Source organism: Sceloporus undulatus, chromosome 4 (assembly GCF_019175285.1).
Source record: "Sceloporus undulatus isolate JIND9_A2432 ecotype Alabama chromosome 4, SceUnd_v1.1, whole genome shotgun sequence".
In the NCBI taxonomy this organism is placed as follows: Eukaryota; Metazoa; Chordata; class Lepidosauria; order Squamata; family Phrynosomatidae; genus Sceloporus; species Sceloporus undulatus.
Window position 1 is genome coordinate 42,257,782 of NC_056525.1, and position 21,741 is coordinate 42,279,522.

Consider the following 21,741-nt stretch of genomic DNA (forward strand, 5'->3'; position numbering starts at 1 on the left):
GGTGAGCTCTTGTACTTCATATGGAGAATGTAAGTTGGTTTTAAGTATAAGTGGTATAAAATTAATCAAGTGAACTTGTCAGGGCTTCTTGCTGATATATGTTGATGTAACCTGTAGTGTCATGGGTATAGGTACTTGGGGTTTGGAACCCAAAGTATCAAATAATCTCTTCAGCAACTGACTCATCCATATCTGCTGTAGCAGCTAGTGGATTCTTCACTGAAGCTTCAACTTCACCCACTCCGGTCATGGATCAGCAGTGGAGGTACACCTAGAACATTCACCCAGGGAATAAGCAGCATCCTTACACAGAGGTGGCTCTTTCATCAGGTGTGCAAAGGTAGCTGGACAACGCTTAGACATACCCCTGGAACCAATTACTGGCCAGGAGGATAAAGCTGCACTGGTGAGACAATCTCTTCAGAGGAAAAGGAGAAGTATTGGCAGTAGACGAGGACTCTTGTATGATGGGCAACTCCAGCTATGCTGGTGGAGAGCTGTACTCTGCCAGTTGGATCTTAACTATGGAATGCAGCCCACTTCAGCTACTTCAGAAAAAGTGGATTGCTTATCTATGAAAGGTTGTGCCAAATAAAACTGACTAGTCTTTAAAGTGCCATAGAACTGTTTTTGTGCTGCAACAGATGAACATAGCTATTCCAGGCAACCTGACTGCAATTTTTTCCCCTTTAACAGAGCAAGACATGCAAGCTCACCCTGGTTGGGGATGATACTTCCTCTTTTTATGGGCTCCTTTCTCCTTAGTGTCTTAGCCATCAATTCCACTTTTCCTTGGCAGTTTTATATATGATACACCATTACTGCTTATACTTCCATTTTTAACTGGAACCAGTTTCCACCGCTCTAGAACTTGAGAAAGCAAGGCTTTTGCTGTTGTGTGCCTTCAAGTCGTTTCTGACTTATGGCAACCCTAAGGGAAACATATCATGGGGGTTCTTAGCAAGATTTGTTCAGAAGAGGTTTGCCATTGCCTTCCCCTAAGACTGAGCCCATGTGACTTGCTCAACTATGAAAGTGACCCTTGTACATGTGTATAGGAGCAGATACCTCTGTCCTAGAAAAACATAGGACTTTAAATAGAAAGCTGGGGTTTTAAAAATCCATTTAAAAAGATTTTCAGTATGAAAGAAGTATTACAATTTTCTGAAGTACTTAAAAATGAATCTGAGCCTTCCCATCATGAACACTAAGCTTTATTTACTACAAAAACTGCAATGGCTGTTGCAGCCATTTACCTCTATACAAGTGCAGACATGACAGTCATAGAGCAGTTGAGCTGTAGCTTCTTACTCTTCATGCTGTAAATGGGGGGAAAAGTTTTTTTTCAAAGTGGATCCTACAATCCCGTTTCCCTGTGAAACTCCTTCCACAATGTGTTGTCTCAGATGGAGAGCGGTGGGCCTGCCATCAGTATGCAGCCCCCAACAATTATCCCTGGGGGAATTCAACCCTCAGAGTCGCTGCCCCTACCCTAGAGCAGCTCTTACCTTCAGAGTCACAACTTCTCTAGTGCGAGCTCGCAGCTTGTTGACTTGTGTCTCTGCAATATCAGCCCTCTCTTCAGCATCATCAAGCTCATGTTGTACCTTACGGTATTTCACCAGGTTAGAGTTGGCTTGTTGCTCCTAAGCATGAATAGATGGAATTTTATGTAGGTGGGAGAGAGAGTTAATAGTGCTCCTTGTTTGCTGTCATAGTTGGATATACCAATCATGGTTTGTTAGTCAGGTGAAAGATTTGTTGTTGGGAAATGGTGAAAATCTTTGTGCCCCAGACTGGGAATGGATTATGCAGCAGCTGTGGAGGCTGACTTGCTTAAAAGAAATTACCTGAATACTGTAGAAGTAGCATGCTAACCTGTTTGGATTACCAAAGAGTCATATTGGATTATGGTTCTTGGTTGGAATTATTGTGATGGCAGAGTGGTTAAACAGAAATATATAGTATATTAATGGTTTCCCTAGGATATGGGGCAATGGATGAAGACATCTAGTTTCTGCAGCCTTTGCAGGGATGCCTTTACTTACAGCCTCCTCAAACTGGCGCTTGTAGCTCTTGACTTTGCTCTGCAGTTTGTCAATCAGCTCCTGCATCCGTGCCAGGTTCTTCCTGTCTTCTTCAGTCTGGAAAGCAATGGGCAGACATGAGCTGGCTCGGCTTCTGCCAGTGTATGTCCCCCATACTGTGATTTAGATCTTCCTTTTTCTAGCACCTCCACCTTCTGTAGTGTACACTTGCTCACTGCTGGTCTCCAGCAGCTCTCTAAATCTCTACAGGTTTGTAAACCCAAGGTTTCTATTTCCCTTTTCTTCTTTTTTCCTGGTCTATGTAGATACTTGTTCAATGTGGTCTGCGTTAATCATTCCCAAACTGGTCTTCCAGGAGATTTGGACTTCAGCTCCCAGAAGCCTCAACCATCTTGGCTAATGGTCTGGGAGCTGAAGTCCAAAACACCTGGAAGATCAGAGTTCGGAAATCATTGCCTTAAAGAGAGGTTGCCTCTTATAGCTATGTCTCCCAGTACTACCCCACCCACCCACCTTTTAAGTGATGCAGTCACCACAGCACAACCATTTCTATGTTGTTGGAGAGCAGAGGGATCAGCAGAGATGCAGCTATTTTTCCATACCTGGATGTGCTGTAAGGATGGCATCTACAAGGTCCTCCAAAAGACCCCTGGAGGTCTCCACAGAGGCTGTTGCAATGCAAGCAGCTACAAGAAAAAATTTGGATGCATCTCCTCTGATTATCTCGCTCTCCAATGACATGATGGCTACCATATGGGAGCTGCCTAGCTTAAAAGGTGGGCTTGGGAGAGTAGTTTGGTTGTTGCATAGTCAGTAGAGAATCTTTGTAGCAATGGAAAAAGTGAGTTGTGGTGGTGTATGCCTGACTTACACCATCATAACTCACCATCAGCATTCTAGACATACTATTTATTAGCGCTAAGCTGATTTTTGTGTGCAGTCATCTTCAGTGTGAAAAGGGGAGCTCCAACCTTTTGCCTCTTTTTGCTCCTGTTTACTGCTCTGTCAGCTGCTTTGAGGGTAGTGCTTGCATGTTGTGGTGCAACCAACATGGGATCATATAGCCAGTGTGATAACACCACACCACCAGACTGCCATTCAAATTTGGGAGGGGGGGGTGTTGACATTACAAACTGTTTGGAGTGAGCACAAATACTTTCTCCTCTGTCTAAATAGTAAATATTTAGAAATACTTTCCATAGAAAGTATTTTACTATAGGCTTGTTAACTTTCAACTATATTAAATATTGTTCTAATCCCACAGAATCAAGTGATACGAAGGGTGGGGCCCTGCCCTCCAAGCTCACCCACTTCCTGGCCCTGGTCTGACACTATTTCCTCTTACATGTCAGCTTTCAGATACTATAATACTGGGGGCTATGTATCAGATACTGTATAATCCCCATATCCACAAGGCATCTGTTCCCATTGTAACCATGGATAATTACCATGGTTAACAGCAATGGCTATACTTTTGGCAGAAAGAGTGATGCTGGAGGACCTTCAGATACATAGAGAGATTTTTTTCCCCAGACTTGGGTAGTAAAACTGTGATTAGCAGTCACATGGATATGGGAGGGACAAACTGTACTGTTAACTGTCACAGTCTGCAAAATGCTGGTACTGTTAATTTTTAATTAATATTAAAATATTAATTTAATATTAATTATTTGCTATCAAAATATACTTTTTTGGCATATCTTCCTCCCATAGGACACATTTTTGGTTAAGCTTGATTTTTAAGGGTTATGAGACTGTATAAATTGGTGTGAAGATTGTACCTGGTAAGTCAGTTCTTTGATCTTGCGCTCATACTTCCGAATACCCTTCTGAGTCTCTGCATTCTTCTTCTGTTCTACATCCAACTCACCCTCCAATTCTCTCACCTGGAAAGAATAAATTGTTATTAAAGTTTTTTTCCCATCTGGCTGCTTCCTTTAGAGCCCTAGAATTATTTAATGGTCACATGGAGGAAGACTGGGAATTCCTGTGTCCCCCACCACATCACAAACTGTGTAGTCTCCTGTTAGAGTCTTGCAGTGGAGATTTTGTGTGCCCTGAAGCCTGGATACAGTAGTTGCACCTTCCCTCAGAGTAGTGAATTCCACTTTTACTTTTCAAAAACAGAGACTTATTTATGCCAGTTTTATCTTTAGTCAACTCCTGTTGAGTAAGACCAGGCCCTCTTTTAGGGTTACTGATGAGGACTGTATTATATTAAGTGTCAAGGTAACCCAAATCCTATAACTAGAATGAATTGTGCAAGGTAAGCACATATGGACGAATTTCATTTTCTATATAAGCTTCTATACCATTTTCTATTGTTCTCTCTGATGTCTAGGCCTGATAGACACTGCAGAAGGATGGCTGCTGCAAGGGAAGAATATGTTTACGTAGTATTTACCCTAGCCTCCAGTTTCTGGATCTGCTTCTTGCCCCCTTTGAGGGCAATCTGCTCAGCCTCATCTAGTCGCATCTGTAGATCCTTGATGGTTTGTTCCATATTCTTTTTCATCCGTTCCAGGTGGGCGCTAGTATCTTGCTCCTTCTTCAGTTCCTCTGCCATCATGGCTGCCTGGTGAGACAAAGGTCAAATGAATTATGCCACGTTGTTTAGGCCCTGCAAAGAGTTGAGTGCCAATATGACTTGCATTTTCCTAGCTGTGCTTGAGATTCCACTATTTATCCAACCAAAAACCTAAATATTTTTACTCACTAGGAACAATTTTATAGTGGCACCATAACCATTATATTAAGCCCCTACTTCCAAGTCTCTTTGGTTTAGTGTCTCATCAAGTTCTCCACAGTGAAGATGGTACAAGTGTGCTAGCTATCATCTATTCCTACAGATATTAATCCTTAGAATCATAGAATCATAGAGTTGGAAGAGACCGCACGGGCCATCCAGTCCAACCCCCTGCCATGCAGGAAATCCAATCAAAGCATCCCCAATAGATGGCCATCTAGCCTCTGCTTAAAGACCTCCAAGGAAGGAGACTCCACTACACTCCGAGGCAGTTTATTCCACTGTCGAACAGCCCTTACTGTCAGGAAGTTCTTCCTAATGTTGAGGTGGAATCTCTTTTCCTGGAGCTTGCATCCATTGTTCCGGGTCCTGTTCTCTGGAGCAGCAGAAAACAAGCTTGCTCCCTCCTCAATATGACATCCTTTCAAATATTTAAACAGGGCTATCATATCACCTCTTGACCTTCTTTTCTCCAGTCGTTCCTCATAGGGCAAGGTTTGCAGTCCTTTCACCATTTTAGTCGCCCTCCTCTGGACACACTCCAGTTTCTCAATATCCTTTTTGAATTGTGGTGCCCAGAACTGGACACAATATTCCAGGTGAGGCCTGACCAGAGCAGAATACAGTGGCACTATTACTTCTCTTGATCTAGACACTATACTTTTATTGATGCAGCCTAAAATTGTATTGGCCTTTTTAGCTGCCGCATCGCACTGTTGACTCATGTTCAACTTGTGGTCCACTTGGACTCCCAGATCCCTTTCACATGTAGTTTCATTCAGCCAGGTGTCCCCCATCCTATATCTGTGCATTTCATTTTTCTGCCCTAAGTGCAGTACCTTACATTTCTCTGTGTTGAATTTGATTTTGTTAGCTCTGGCCCAGCTTTCTAGTCTATTCAGATCATTTTGAATGTTGATTCTGTCCTCTGGAGTACTAGCTGTTCCTCCTAATTTGGTGTCATCTGCAAATTTGATAAGTATGCTCCCAATTCTGTCATCCAGGTCATTGATAAAGATGTTGAATAACACTGGGCCCAGGACAGACCCCTGTGGGACCCCACTGGTCACTTCTCTCCAGGATGAAAAAGAGCCATTGTTGAGCACCCTTTGCATTCGGCCAGTCAACCAATTACAAATCCATGTAACAGTTACTTTGTCTAGCCCACATTTCACTAGCTTGTTTGCAAGAATGTCATGGGAAACCTTGTCAAAGGCCTTACTGAAATCAAGATATACTATATCCACAGCATTCCCTTCATCTACCAAGCTGGTAATTTTATCAAAGAAAGAGATCAGATTTGTCTGGCATGACTTGTTTCTCTGAAACCCATGTTGACTTTTTGTGATTATGGCATTGCCTTCTAGAAGTTCACAGACTCTCTGTTTAATGATCTGCTCCAGAATCTTTCCTGGTATTGATGTCAGACTGACTGGATGATAATTGTTGGGATCCTCTTTTTACCCCTTTTTGAAGATGGGGACAATGTTTGCCCTCCTCCAGTCTGCTGGGATTTCTCCTGTTTTCCAGGAGTTTTCAAAGATTATTGCCAATGGCTCCGATATTACATTTCCCAGTTCTTTTAGTACCCTTGGATGTAGTTCATCTGGTCCTGGAGACTTATATTCATTTAGATTAACAAGGTATTCCTCTACTATCTCTTTACTCATTCTGTGCTGAAATTCCCCTATTCTGTCCTTTGCTTCATTATCCTCAGGTTGAGCACCCTTTGCCTTTTCTGAGAAGACTGAGACAAAGAAAGTGTTGAGTAATTCTGCCTTTTCTCTGTCCCCTGTTAACATTTTGCCATCTTCTCCACGTAGTGGCCCTACCATTTCCCTTCTTCCTTTTGCTGCGGACATATCCAAAAAATCTCTTTTTATGCTTTTTAACCTCTCTAGCAAGCCTGAGCTCATGCTGCACTTTAGCTTTTCTGACTTTACCCCTACACATGCCTGCTATTTCTTTGAATTCCTTTTTTGTGATTTCCCCCTTTTTTCCATTTCTTGTACATGTTCCGTTTCAAACTTAGCTCGGTTGAAAGTTCCTTAGTCATCCATCTTGGTTTCTTGAGACACCTCCCATTTTTCTTTCTCACTGGAACTTTATGTGGTGTCACTTTACCTAAACTTTATCTGAACTCCTTGCCTGTCTTGTTCTGCCTCAGAGATCCAGGGGTGAGCATTTGAGTAAGCCAGGAATGGGATTATGCAGCCCTCACCTAGATAGCCAATGGTGGGGAATGTTTGCAGTAGATATTGAATAATATCTGAAAGGCTACATAATCCCCACTCAGCCTTACTATTGCCTGTTTTCCTCCTTATGACATCCCTATGATAATTGCTAAACCTTTGCATGAAACTGATGCTATAAGTCTCTTCTATCCATCCGAGCAGCAAATTATGATGATGCTCTGGCAGCCACCAATAACAAAGAGGCAGTGCCAACCCTGTCCAGTTGTTAGAAAAATGGGAGTGGGGGTAATCCAGTGAACATGTAACAGTGAAACCTCAAGCTCTCTCCTGGTAAATCTGATATATTTCAAGAATATTTAGTTAATCCCCAGATCTGAAACTTATTTTTATGGGAGGATATTGTCACCACTCAAATCTTCTATTCAACTTATGCAATTTAGATGTTGATACCAGAAATGGAACCTAAACTCCTTTTTCTATGTTTCCTCCTTAATGCAGTCTATGAAATGCTGTTTTAAGTCAGAAATTGTTAGTCCATAGCTGCCTCTGGAGGCGAGTTGGACAATTCTCTAAACCATCCAGCAATCAACCTTTTATAACAGGAGTGGGGAACGTTTTAGTACAAAGGAACACCTCTGCCCCCAAACCTGGGAGTCTGTGCTTTGAGAAGTTACTGTAGGGAGTGGCAAGCTACAACTCCCAGAATTTGTCAGCCAGCATGACTAGTACCAGTGTTCACGTTGGCTGCAGGACTTTCCCCTTCCCCAAAAATACCCTTTCAAAACTCTCCATACAAATATCCTCCATGCCCCTTACATCAGTAATGGCTTTCTTGGCTTTTTCTTCTGCATTCCGACACTCCTGCACTGCATCCTCTACTTCCGTGCTCAGCTGGGAAATGTCTGCCTCCATCTTCTTCTTCTGGTTGATCAGGCCTGTGTTCTGGGAAGGAAAAGCAACCTCTGAAATTTAACTCACCAGGGCATAGGAAAACAATTTCTACACTTAACCAAATATTTTCTACTTCAGACTCTTTGGCGGGGTACATACCTCCGCTTTGCGGCGCTCTGCCGCCGCCGCCAGTAGGTCCGCGGGGGAGCCGGAGCCTTCACACGGCCTGACTCCCGCGCGGACCAAAAAAGAAGCTCCAAAATGGAGCTTCTTTTTAAGTCGCGTTTGCGACGTAGCGAGGCGCCAGGGGCGCACTCACTACGTCACAACGCCCGCGACACATACGGACGCTCAGCGTCCGATACGTAAAGATGGCGGCGCCCGTATGAACAGGGCGCCGCCATCTTGTACGTATTCAATACGTACTAGGGTTAGGGGGGTGCAGAAGCACCGCCCCTTCCTAACCCTAGTACGTATTGATGACGTACTATTTGGCGGTCTGTAAACCGCCTTTGTGTATCCTGACTGCTAAAAGAAGTTTTCTGAAATCTCAGGCAGAGAAAGATGTTTTGAGTCATTCTGTTCACACAAAGATGTTAGGAGCTGAACCTGTGACCTTCTATATACAAAGAGGTGCCTTATTATTGAGCTAGTATTCAAAGAGAGAATCTATTTTATAAAAAGACATAAAAGAATCCAGTAGGACCTTGGGATTAAATAAAAAGAAGAAATTTTTAGCACAAGCTTTTATGGACACTGCCATTTCTTCAGATGCTAAGACTGTGTCCATGAAACCTTATGCTCTCTGGGGTACTACTACTTTCATTTATATCTTTTTATCATTGAGCTATTATCCTACCAGAGTAATATATCAGAGGTCGGAAGGGTCATGGTGGTGTGGTGCTTTTATAACTAGAGATAGTGAAAAGTGTCCAGAGAAAGTGAAAAGCAGGTGCAAAAATGGTGTACAAACACACACACAACACACACACTAACCAGTCCTTGGTGCTCTGGTGTGCAATCTATAAAGTTGTTTACATAATTTCAGTGCAACAAAACAAGACAAAATTAACTTCATGTTGCCTGATAGTTACCATTTAGCTCTGCTTGTTTTCTTTCATTGAGATCCAGGATGCATTTAAAAACTATACTGTGATTTGGAGAAATCAAATAACATTGATAATAACAGCATATAAAAATCACATGCTTTTATTCAAATTCAGTTATTCTGGGAAAACTTATTTTTGAAGTTTTGCAGACACAACTACATACAGTATATAAACATACAAGTCACTCATGAAAAGAGCTCAGAAATATTACTTTTTGAACTACAGTTCCCAGAATCCCCAACCCAGCATAGTCAAGGTAGGTTATAGTCCAAAACAGTAACAGCTCCGATCTTTATTCATGAAGAATACATTAAAACCAGGGAGGGGGGATTGGCTTTTACAAACTCACACACACGCACATATCCCAAAACAAAGTTTCTTTATACATCTGTGAATTGAACCCTTCTGTCTCACCTGGGAGTGCAACAAATTGACTCTTTCTGTTGCCTCCAAGAGCTCCTGCTCAGCCAGCTTCCTTCCACGCTCAGCCTGTTCCAGGGCTGCACGCAGTTCCTCCACCTCAGCCATCAACAAGTTGTTGCGCCTTTCCAGGGCAGCTGCCTGTTCCTTCAGATCATCATTATAGCGCAAAGTGTCATCCAGCTCTATCTGCAAGTCCTGTCAACCATAACAAAGGAAGAGTGTGAAACAAACAAGTTAGAAGCCTGTTGCTGAATGAAAGAGTGCAGAGAAATTTAAAGGAGAGCTTGGGAACATTACTTCTTTGGAAAAACAACTCCCAGAACCCCCCACTAAAATTAAATAATAATCCCCTAAAGTAACATTTTGAAGCTCTGCCTTCAAGGATCCTCAGACAGCAGGCCCAAACAAGGGAAGCATCTCACACCATTCACATATGGTCAAGTATGACCTTTTCTTACAGAGAAAATTGTTTAGTACTGAAGGTGGCAGCAATGGAGAAAGTCAGAAAGCTCATCTAGCAGATTCAGCAAGAGCATTTACCCAACTGAATAAAAGGCATGACTGACCTTCATTTGGGCCTGGAGCTGCCGCACCAATTTCTGAGATTCAGCAGCCTGGCGATTTGCATGGCTCAGCTGGATCTCCATCTCATTCAGGTCTCCCTCCATCTTCTTTCGTAACCTGACGGCCTCATTTCTGGCTTTGGCTTCTGCATCCAGTGAGGCCTGCATGGAGTCCATGGCTCTCTGGTGGTTACGCCTGTAAGTCCAAAAGAGGCAGTTTACTCAGAAATAGAGTTAATGTGAGCAATCATCCTGGTGTGAGGGATGCAGTGGCTTAGTGGCACCAATTCTTAACCAATTCTTAACTCAAGGCCCAAGTGCTGCATGATGGGGTGAGCGCCTGTCACTAGTCCCAGCTTCTGCCCATCTAGCAGTTCAAAAGCATGCACATGCAAGTAAATAAATAGGTACCACTTCAGTGGGAAGGTAACAGCATTCGGTGCGGTCACGCTGGCCACCTGACCACCAGGGCAGTTCTCAGACAATGCTGGCTCTTCTGCTTAGTAACAGAGTTGAGCACCATTCCCTACAGTCAGTTATGACTAAACATCATGTCAATTGACTACCTTTAGCTTTTTAATCATCCTGGTATTTTTTTTTCCTCAACAGTGTCTCTGAGGGGAAGATTTGCTATGTTTGTTATAAAGGCCTCAGGAGGCATAGAGCTGTGACATTCATTACTAGCAAATCCAGAGGCATTTGATGCCTCTGGATCCAGAGGCTTTGTAAAACCTGTCAAAATTCCTACCTCAAGTTTTCAAACTCTTCATCCTTCTCAGCCAGTTTCCTATCAACATCTGCTTTGATCTGGGACAATTCCAACTGAATGCGCAGAGTCTTGCTCTCCTCATGCTCCAGGGCTCCCTAAAGGCAGCAAGATAAATAAGATCTTAATGACAGGCATCATTTCTTTCAATTGGGTTTCTTTGTGAAATGGCTTCAGTGTTTCTGAGTAGCCAAAAATTCATGATAATATCTTGCACTTAGGAAAGGTGCTTCAAGCACAGGCATGAAATCTACTTTTCTGACCACTAGATGTCACCAAAAGTCTGGTTGGATGGCCTCCTTTTACTCTAATTGTTTCACCTGTTAGGCAACAGCCAGAAAAAGCAACAGAAACAAGTGATAAAGATGTTGGGAGGTAAAGGTGGAGGGGAAAATGAAAAAAGCATTGTCAAAAATTTGCATGTTTTCAAAGATGCTGTAGCTAAACAGTTTAGCACCACCATTCACTGGTCTTCATAATATCTTTCACAAGCATAATGTCAGATACAGTGAGCCCTTGGTATCTGCTAGGGTTTGATTCCAGTATGCCCTGGTGGATACCAAAATCTGTGGATGCTCAAGTCCAAGTACAGTGGACCCTTGTTATCTGCTGGGTTTTGGTTCCAGGAATCCCCGTGAATAACAAAATCCATGTATGCTCAAGTCCCATTAAATACAACGACATAGTAAAATGGTGTCCCTTATATAAAATGGGAAAATCAAGGTTTGTTACTTGAAATGTATATATTTTTTAAATATTTTCAAGCCATGGATGCTTGAATCCATGTATTAAAAAGTCCGTGGATAAAGAGGACCGACTGTATATACAATGGTGTAATAAAATGGTGTCCTTTATATAAAATGGCAAAATCAAGGTTTGTTTGGGGGGATTTATATATTTTAAAAATATTTTCAAACCATGGAAGCTTGAATCCAGTGATTTAAAAAAGCTGTGGATAGGGAAGACTGACTTTATATTTTCTCATTCATGTACACATCCAGATAAATCTCTCCACAGGGCTGGCCTGACCATTAGGAAAGAATGCGTTGCCACGGGCCACAGATTTAATTTTACATTATTTTATTTGTTATCTTGCAAGGGTAGCACACAGCGTGTTAATTTGCTCTAACCACATTGTTTACTACCAAGTACAGGGACAGATCCATGTGGGACTTGCTATCTTTATGTCACGATAACTTGCTTGGCTATGGGTGAATGGGGAATGCCATTTGCCACTCTACCTCAAGCCAGTCCTGTCCTTCAAATTATGCCATTCATTTTGCACCGATCGACTCTCTGTGGCCTCCTCTTTGGTTGGGATGCAATTTGGATTCCCTTCCCATTGAAACAGCCCACACTTTAGATTTCTCCCTCCCCTCCTCACACACTAGGACCTTACCTCAGCCTCCTCCAGGGCAGCCTGGATGTCATTCTTCTCACTCTCCAGGCCTTTCTTCAGCTTCTCCAGCTCATGAATGGTTTTGCCACTCATGCTAATCTGATCAGTCAGGTCAGTAATCTCCGCTGGATAGGAAGAGACAGAGGCAGAATTACAAACTTGTTTGCAGTCTGCATACACATTTGCTTGTTCTATTTAATGGATTCTGTTTCATCTAGTGAAGTGGAGGGCAAAAGGTGTAGTCCAAAGCTCTCCTCTCACTTTGAATATTGAACTTTTTGTCAATATTTACATTGCTCTACATTCTATATTGCTCCCACCTCTACATTGCTCCAAGATTTGTATGTACCCCTTGCAGCCATCAGGTCTAGAAAGTTGCTTTCAAGAAAGTGAAAGAAAGGACAAAGAAGGGAGGATGAGGAAGAAAAGGAACATCTGTGGAGATATTCCAACTCCTGCAACTGTAGGACACATAGAGCCCAGAGCCTGGAAAATTTACTATTGGAATTTGAAATTTCAAACCATTTGAAATACCGTATCTCCCCATACGAACCTGCCAAAACCCTAAGATCTACAGGGGAAGGTTTTCTCTTTTACAGGCTCACTTGGTGAGGACACGAGAGAGAGAGAGAGAGAGAGTCTTCTCAGTGGCTGCTCCACCCTTCTGCAACACCCTCTTATGAGAGGGCAGGCTGGCCTCCTCCCTGCTCTTCTTTCATCAGCAGGCAAAAACCTTTCAGGATTTTGATGTGTAACTTTACCCAGGGCGGATTCTTATTGGGGTGTTTGCTTTTGTATGTTTAATATTTTTTTTATCTTAGTATGTTTTTAATGATTTTATATTTTAAAATTGTTATATTAATGTGATGTTTTAAATGTGTAGTCGAAGGCTTTCATGGCCAGCATCCATAGTTTTTTGTGGTTTTTTTCGGGCTATGTGGTCATGTTCTAGAAGATTTTCTTCCTGATGTTTCGCCAGCATCTGTGGCTGACATCTTCAAAGAATGAAGATGCTGGTGAAACGTCAGGAAGAAAAATCCTGTAGAACATGGCCACATAGCCCAAAAACACCCACAAAAAACTATGATGTTTTTAAGTCTGTTTTAAAACTTGTTCTATTTTTAAGTCTCTTTTGTGAGCCACTTTTGGTCCAATTTAGGAGCCAATTTAAGCAGCATGCTAAATAAATACATAAATAATACATCTCTCAGAATAATGTTGGCTGGGGGCTTCTGGGAATTCAGAAAATAGTGTTTTCCGACCTCTACCAATAGTCCTAATTATGATACCTTGGAGGTTCTTGTTTTCCCGTTTAAGAGTCTCTAGATTCTCCAACGACTCTTCATAGGCATTCTTGAGCTTGAAGAGCTCTGTGCTTAAGCTACGAGACTCCTTCTGAGAAGACTCCAGCTCTGACTGTGTCTCCTCATATTTCTGCTTCCACTCGGAAATGATCCTGTCAAAATTGCGCTGCTTTTTGTCCAAAGCAGCAGCTGCTGAATTGGCTCTCTCCAAGTCAATTGAGAGATCCTCTATCTCTGTCTGCAGACGGTGCTTGGTCTTCTCCAGAGAGGAGCACTTGGCATGTGCGGCTTCCACAGCCTCCTCTGCCTCCTGAAGACGGATGGCCAGCTTCTTCCTACAAATGGTGTGAGTTAATTAGGAAAGTAGCAACTGCTATGCACACACAGAATAGGAGGCTTCAGAAACACAAGTAATGCCACCCATCTCTTCAAATACTTTTCACTATTACACTGGAAAAGCAATCTTCAAAGCAAAAATGAAATGATTAGTTGAAAGTGAAACTAGCAGAAGCAACCAGAACATTTGATATACTCCCTCTCTTTCCCCATAATGCTATCTTGCAACATACCCTTTTTTTGTTACTCTGCATTACAAATATATCTTGACATCAGTGTAATGTGTCCTGATGCTAAAGAAAGAATTTCACCTGGTTGCCTGTTGCTTCCACTTACTTGGCTTCCTCCAGCTCCTCTGTCCTCTGGATGGCATCTGTCTCATATTTGGTCCTCCATTGGGCCACTTCAGCATTGGCCTTGGATAAGGACCGCTGTAGTTCTCCTTTAGCCTCTACCTCTTCTTCATACTGCTCCCGCAGAAGATCACAGTCATGACGGGAAGCTTGCAAAGCATGAGCCAGTGCATTTTTGGACTGGAAGGTTGAAAGTCATATGGATTACAATTAAAACAATCACTTGCTTGAGTTAATGTAATCAGGAATTAATACTGATTTCATCCAGTGTCAAATAAAGGCAGGCATCAAATTCATCCTCACAAATACATTCTAGAAAACTGTTTTTTACAGGAACAGGGGCTATTGCTGCCAGTGAAAAGTGTATCCTTCTTTGCAAGGAATATGCACAGGCTGCAAATCAGAGCTTGGGGAGGGGGGGTGCCTTTTTGGACTATGGTTCCCAAAATCCCCTAGCAAATGGTTAACATAGCAAGTAGTTACAGGCATCTGTCCAAGTGGCACTCTGGGACTTCAAAATAGATATCTCAACACCCATTTCTCAAAACTTGAATAAGTTACTTTTTTGTGCTACCACTCCTAGAATCTCCCAGCCAGCAGAGTACAGGGCTTCTTCAAAGATGAACTGGAATTCATGGCTTTCATTATTAAGACCTTTCAGAGTCTGGAGATGAATCATGGCTAATGTCAGCTCATTTTTTAAAAAAAAAAAATAACATAGTTCACATAAGAGATTTTTGCTGTCTTAAAAATATAATTGTCACTATTTGTACTTTTATTATTCAAATCACTCTTCCACTGGAGATATGGAGCAGTGGAGGTTAAAACTGGTTGTGTTTTAATCATCCTCCACTTGTATACAGTGGTTCCAATTGTAACTGCCTATGTCTATTTGAAAGAAAGAAAGAAAGAAAGAAAGAAAGAAAGAGGAGGAGGGAGGGAGGGAGGGCCTGGAATAATATGGCAGCAGCCGGACATTTCTATCCAAGGTAAAACGTCACATTCAGTTTAAGATCATGGAAACAGGGTTGCACTTTTGGTTGTACAACACTGGTATTTAACACAGGGATTGTACTGCATAATCAATGCATACCTCTGTATGTGCAGATTTACTCTACCCAGTCCAGAGGTAGGGTCTGGGCCAGAGATCTGTACATGTGCCCTTTGCATTTCATATTAATGTTGGCTTTTGGTTTCCATATTAACGGAGTGGTAAGTCTGCTCTGGATGTTGAAGGAGCTATCCCAGGTTCTGAACTCTGTCCACAAAATAAGTTCAGCACTTTTCTCATTCTGAGGTCATTCTGAAGGCTGGAGTGGATTCACCACCCACTGACATGGAAAACTTCAGCTTCTATTGTTTAATACAGCAAGTAGTTTGGCCTCTTAGTAAACTACAAGAAAAATCTTCCTGCATGCTATGCCTTTTTCTCAGAAGGCCATGATTATAAATCCTAAGGTGTGTAGGGAGAAACTGTGGTAATTTCACTGGTGGTGTGAAAGAGTCTCAACATTCTTGGGACTTTTTTTTTTTTTTTTTTACTATTGCTGCACTTATTCCAAAATTAACTTGGATACTGAGAAATGGTATCAAGCTGAGCCCAAGTGAGCCTCTGGAGAAATTAAGTCCTATTCCCTCTAACAGCATCTATTTACTTCAATGTAATTTCAGTCATATAAATGCTCACCTTGGTCTCTTCTTCTAGCTGTCTCTTGAGTTCTTCAATTGTCTGCGTAAACGAAGTCTTGCCCCGACTCAGTTGGTTTATAAGTGACTCCTTCTCTTCAAGCAGCCGACTCAGTTCTCCTAATTTTGTTTTTAAAAAACCCATTCCCAAATGTTTCACATAAATTGTTCACTGGAAAACTCATGTTTTAATATTACTTTAGCATCCAAATAACTATGTCAGCTTTCAGGACTGATCTTGATTATCCTACTCCAACCCAGAATTTATCTTAAGCCACAATCAATCAGTGGCACTTGCTGGTGAAACATCCAAAGTTCAGATGACTGGCAGCTTTGACCAATCTCATTGTACTTATTAGCTGTCAAAGCACAGACCGATAATCCAGTAATGGACAGAAAACCTCTCCTTATTCATGAGACATGAATTAGCTACACACCAAAGATTACAGAAATTTACTAATAAGCAGTATAGCAATCCAATTCCAAACTCAATTCCCAGCTGCACTGCAGTGGTGTACCTTTTAAAGCATTGTGGGGCAGGGGAATAAAAACCCAGTCGTTTTCCCCTATGGGCTTTAAACTTTATGGAGATTTTTACATAGCTGTTTGCACCTAGATACTCTATCTGGATATTCTGCAGGTGTTTTATGGATATGCTACAGGAAAGCTTGCTATAGGCAACTGATTAGCCACTTTGTGAACAGAATGTTGGACTACTTATTCATCGACAACTGTGTCAGTATGCCTGGACACCATATCTTATCAAACATCAGATAAATAATGCATAATCTTTAACCCTCAAGGCTGCTTTGCTGAACTAATCTCTTGTAGGGTTTCAATGTGCAATCAATCAGAGATCTATAGATTAGGAAGACAGGGCTTCTATCAGCAACTTTTTGCAAAGCATTTTGTTCAACGCACCACTTTCAGTCTGCAGTCTCCCACGCTGAGTGCTCACTTCAGCCAGCTGACGTTGGAGCTCATCTACCTTTGATTTGGCTTCGCTCAGCTGATCCTCATATGTTCGGCAGAGTTTTTCAGCATTTGCCTGCAACAGCAATGAAAGCTCTGTCCACTCCAAGCAAAGACTAGTGCTCAGTTAAGAGTTCCAGCATCCTAATGTGCTGCTTCATATTGAAACTCAGGGAGTACATCCAGATTGTGGTGCACAACTGGAAATATATTAAATAATTCCTCAAAAGATAGATGCTGCTCTCCTCACCAACCCAGAGGCATGATTATCCACATGCACAGTGATGGTGGTTCTTGTCATGTGAGTAAACCAGCAAGTCATTAGTCAACATCTAAAGAATGGGAACTGGAAATGTTGAAAGCACCAAAATCTTCCAACTTGGTCTGGAAATTTTCAGCAGGAGCAGCCTCCAACATAGAGCGGCAAAGATCATGTCTCTCCATTTGTGCACCCAGACTGGAAGCTACCTCAACCCAGTGTGGAAATTGTGTTTCTGATCCACTATGTTTTAGCCATGTGATGTTTTTGACGAAATGAAAAACGGAAATGTTCTGTATTTCTAAAGAAAGGTTCATACTGACTGTGACAATCTCATGCTAGTCCAAGCAACAAACAAAAAATTAGCTGGATCCACCTAAATGGCACCGAAGCAGCAACTGTTGTGCAAAAATACTCCATCAGTTGGTAATATCCACAAGGTTCTTTCTCCTTCTCCACAATTCTAATTTATTTACAGCATTTTAACTAGATCCAGAAAAACTAAATGCCTTCACTCATTAACAATGCTACCCTGTATTTGTAAACATACTTCTACATCTTCCTAGTAGCAGCTGGTAGTTTTCATATCAGTGGGATGGTGAATCCAGTCCAGGTTTTGATCTAGGTTTAAAGGGAGTTATCCAAGATACTAAACCCTATCTTCTCAACAGGTTCAACACCTTGGATAACTCCTTAAAAGCTATTCAAAATCGGGAATGGAATCACCACCACACTGACATGGGACCAGCAACCACTGCATCTCCCTCTCCTTCCAACACACTGGTGCATAAGAAGAATACACATATTGCAAAACACAGCCATTCACCTTATTTTTGGTGAGGTAATCAATGTTGGAGGACAGGTCATCCACTTCCATCTTCAGTTCACTCTTCTCCTTCTCCAGCTTCTGTTTGACCCGCTGCAGGTTATCAATCTGTTCCCCCAATTCAGCCACAGAGTCTGCATGCTTCTTACGCAGGGCTGCAGCAGTTGACTCATGCTGCAGTGTGGCCTCTTCCAGATCCCTCCGCAGCTTCAAGAACTCTGCTTCCCGTTTCTTGTTCAGTTCTATCTGACAAGCTGTGGCACCACCTGCCTCTTCCAGACGTTCACTCAGTTCCTCCAGCTCATGTGCCACCTCTGCCCGCTGCTTCTCCACCTTGGCTCTTGCAGCTCGTTCTGCTTCAAGCTCTTCTTCTAGTTCTTCAATGCGGGCCTGCAAGTAGATAAAGGATGGTAGGAACTACCAGTTACCTCTGTCCTGAATAGTTACCTACTGATTCTGTTTGGAGCAGAATCATAAAGTTGAAAGTGATCACAAGGGCCATCTAATCCAACCTCTCACCATGCAGAAATACACAACTAAAGCACTCCCAAAAGATAACCATCCAATCTATGTTCAAAGAGTTCCAAAGAAGGAGTGTCCACCACCCTCTGAGGCAATCTATTCCACTGTCAAGCAGTTCATTCAATCCTAATGTTTTGGCGAAATCTCTTTTCTTGTAATGGGAATCTATCAGTTTGTATCCTAGTCTCTGGAGCAGCAGAAAACAAGCTCACTCTATCCCTTCAGGAATTTAAATATGACTCTCAGTTTTCTCTTCTTCACGTTAAACATAGCGAGTGACTCATAACTGCTTCTATCTGAGGCTCCATCTACTAAGCGGACTATCTCAATATGACATGACCAAGAACATCTGCACTGTGATAGACTGCTGTACATTTCTCAAGAGTTGCCCTGAATCTTTGACCATTTTGTTTTCAGGTATAAAAGAAATGCTTAGATGGCTCCCCAAATTTTCTTCACCCCTGCTGTGAATATTTATAGTTTTTATAGTTGTTGGTGCCTGTTATTCAGTCTGTTCCCAGCACTGCCTTCCCAATTACATTCTGTGATTGAATAGTGAATGTTATGATGCCACAGCAATCAGGTTTGGCTATGTGATATTACTGAGTGAAACTAAGATGACAGAGTGAAGCTAATGCTTCCTTTTTGAGCTGGTTGTATGACTGATTTCAATTTATCATCTTACTTGGTCTCTCTCTGAGGCAGGTCCAGAAAAAAAGAAACACTTTGCTGTGACCCTTCAACAAAGGAAGTCTTTTTCAAAGCTGCTGAAGAAGTTTGCAAAGCACTACCATGATGGCTCACAATCAAAAGGGCAAAAACCACCCAAAGTCATGTCCAGACAATATACTGATAGAGGCAAGTGTGTAGTTGGGGAATGGAGCAAATTTAGGGCACTGCCCCCAAATAATAATTCTGCCTTATCAAATATTTTTCTTCAGATCCCAAGTTTCTAGCATTACAGAGCACGAGACATTGAAAATTGCTCAGACTTAGAACTCATGTTTGCTATGTTCACATTCCCTTGAGCTCTTTGCTTGCCCCTTTCTTTGGATACTTAACGCTATTTCTAAATGCTGAACTGATGTTTCAAGTTACTGCAATGGTAGACATTTGGAAACTGAAGGAAAATTTAATTCAAGGATGCAGAATCCCTTGTAGCTAAACTCCTGGCTGGGTGCTAAGAAAACTCCATTCTTCAGCAATGTACTTCCTTCTGAGAATTCCTTATACTGGGTTTATTCAACTCTTAGCCTGAATTCTAGACAATAGTTCCTCTGTGGCCTTGAAAGTCCTCAGAGTTTTACCTGCAGTTCTTTAATTTTCTTCTGCAGTTGAGTTGCAAGGACTTGCTCGTCTTCAATTCTTGAATTTAACTGGTTCATTTCAAAATCTTTCCTATGAAAGAAAATACAAACCACTTATAATGACTGTGACTGGGATTCACTGGATTCTCTGTATTTTTCATTGTGAGGAAAATGAGGAAGGAATAAAGGAATTTTCCTGGTTCAGATTACTTCCTTGTTGAACATATCCTAGTAAACACTTGGTTGGAGGGCTGGGGGATCTCAGGAAAAAACAGATTCACTCCTTAATATTGTTTTCCTTTTCTAGATGGCAGAATTCTGAATTAAGCTCCTAAGTGTCTTTCCTGCATAACTTCTTCTCTTACCCTTTTTCCTCTTACTTGACCCAGTAACTGAAGGTTCCTTTCAGACGTGGAGAAAATCCTAGGCAAGAAGGGCATGTCCTAATTCTCCATTCTTGAGCCATCTCTGCTATTAGAATATTATCAAGCAGAGGTGCAGCCTACTCAACCCACTATTTTATTGTAAGGAATAGGTTTCATAAACTGCAGTTCTTACTTTTTGAGTTTCTCCTCTAGTTGCTGCTTGTCATTCTCCAGATCCATCACAGATTCCTGAGTCAGCTTCAAGTCACCTTCTAGCTTGCGCTTTGCTCTTTCCAGGTCCATTCGTATCTTCTTCTCTTGCTCTAAGGCACTTTCAAGCTTCAGAGCAAAAAGGATAGGGGACGGAGAGTGAAATAAAAAACCCACATGACTGGTTTTACTCAACCCTGACCATTTGTCTCTTCCTCCCTTTCACATTGTAGCCAACTACAAAGATGCACCTTCTTATAAGGAGGCTCCTGGTTTAGAAACTCATCCTTGTCAGCATCCAGCTAGAAAGTTTATGGGGGGAGGAGGGGATGTGAAGGCTTCCCCCAGATGTTATTGGGTGGCAGCTCCTAGCATTCTTCACCATAGGTTATGCTGGCTAGGACTACTGAGATCTTCAGTTTGACCACATCTACAAGTTGCATGGGTCTTATCCCTGGCTTAGAAAATCACCCACCCTCAGTATGTTATTTAAATAAAGGAACATATATAAGATAGAGCACACATTGCAAGGCACTCAACAACCAGCTATTGTTTAAGCATCTGATGATGATCATAATGATCACGATTTTATTAACACAGCATTGCTAACTAAACTCCTGCATTCATCTACTCTCTAGCAAGGCTCTAGCAAGATCTCCTTCATATAGATGAGGAACAGATCTCTTTTCAGATACTTTGTACTAAAAACCCCATAATCCTAGACTATTTGCTATTCTGGCTGGAGCCTATGAAAGGTATAGTAAAAAAAAAATGTCTAGGACACAAATTTCTCCACTCTAATTATATACCAATATACAGATGTAGTGTAGATTCAGAATATTCTTCTGTCAGCATAGGAATTTGCACTGACATCACAGAATTTTACATTCATCAACTCACATCATCCACTTGCTGCTCCAGCTTGACTTTGGCCTTGGTCAGAGTGTTGACTTTGTCCTCCTCAGCCTGAAGGTCATCCAGAGCTTGCTGGTGGGCCTCCTGCAGTGCCTTCTTTTCCTTGGTCAGCTTAGCAATGACCTCATCCAAAGCAGCCATTTCTTCAATCAGGTTTTTCACCTAGGATGATGGATATATGGATATATGGTAGAGTGAACACCAGTAAACATCTGGCCTTTGACAAATCATAGCAATAATAATGTCAATCACAGAAGATGGAAACATTCTTTTTTTTTAAATCCCCACCAAATAAGATAAAAAGAGGAGGAAATAATGCTACTTTGCTGCCCCATACATCCCAGTTGTTCTACAGAACTGATGAACTGAACTGAACTGAAGAAGGTGATGATTTCTCTCCTTGTAATAGTGTTTGATTCTTCTGAATTATTTTTTAAAAACTGCAGGTGGCCAGTGTTTCTTAGGAAACTACCCTAGTTGCTGCTGAGCCCCTGTATCTGCCATTCTTATAAGTACGTAAATGTGGCAAGCAGCTTAAATTGGTGC

General features: G+C 41.8%; 1 protein-coding gene across 1 annotated transcript in view; it reads right to left on the minus strand.

Moving 5' to 3' along the window:
• Nucleotides 1–1,198: 1,198 nt before the first annotated feature.
• The window catches only part of MYH7B (myosin heavy chain 7B), a 76,566-nt gene continuing 56,023 nt past the window's right edge, over nucleotides 1,199–21,741 (minus strand). Inside the window, exons 26-43 of the mRNA XM_042461315.1 lie at nucleotides 21,181–21,357; nucleotides 20,264–20,409; nucleotides 19,706–19,796; nucleotides 17,877–18,266; nucleotides 16,741–16,867; nucleotides 15,821–15,939; nucleotides 14,117–14,313; nucleotides 13,430–13,779; nucleotides 12,141–12,265; nucleotides 10,724–10,839; nucleotides 9,979–10,171; nucleotides 9,404–9,607; nucleotides 7,806–7,931; nucleotides 4,453–4,623; nucleotides 3,830–3,934; nucleotides 2,049–2,144; nucleotides 1,509–1,646; nucleotides 1,199–1,319 (exon numbers count right to left, since the gene is read on the minus strand). Coding sequence (XP_042317249.1) covers nucleotides 1,308–1,319; nucleotides 1,509–1,646; nucleotides 2,049–2,144; nucleotides 3,830–3,934; nucleotides 4,453–4,623; nucleotides 7,806–7,931; nucleotides 9,404–9,607; nucleotides 9,979–10,171; nucleotides 10,724–10,839; nucleotides 12,141–12,265; nucleotides 13,430–13,779; nucleotides 14,117–14,313; nucleotides 15,821–15,939; nucleotides 16,741–16,867; nucleotides 17,877–18,266; nucleotides 19,706–19,796; nucleotides 20,264–20,409; nucleotides 21,181–21,357 — 2,883 coding nt within the window. The 3' untranslated portion in view covers nucleotides 1,199–1,307. The remainder of the gene's footprint in view (nucleotides 1,320–1,508; nucleotides 1,647–2,048; nucleotides 2,145–3,829; nucleotides 3,935–4,452; nucleotides 4,624–7,805; nucleotides 7,932–9,403; nucleotides 9,608–9,978; nucleotides 10,172–10,723; nucleotides 10,840–12,140; nucleotides 12,266–13,429; nucleotides 13,780–14,116; nucleotides 14,314–15,820; nucleotides 15,940–16,740; nucleotides 16,868–17,876; nucleotides 18,267–19,705; nucleotides 19,797–20,263; nucleotides 20,410–21,180; nucleotides 21,358–21,741) is intronic.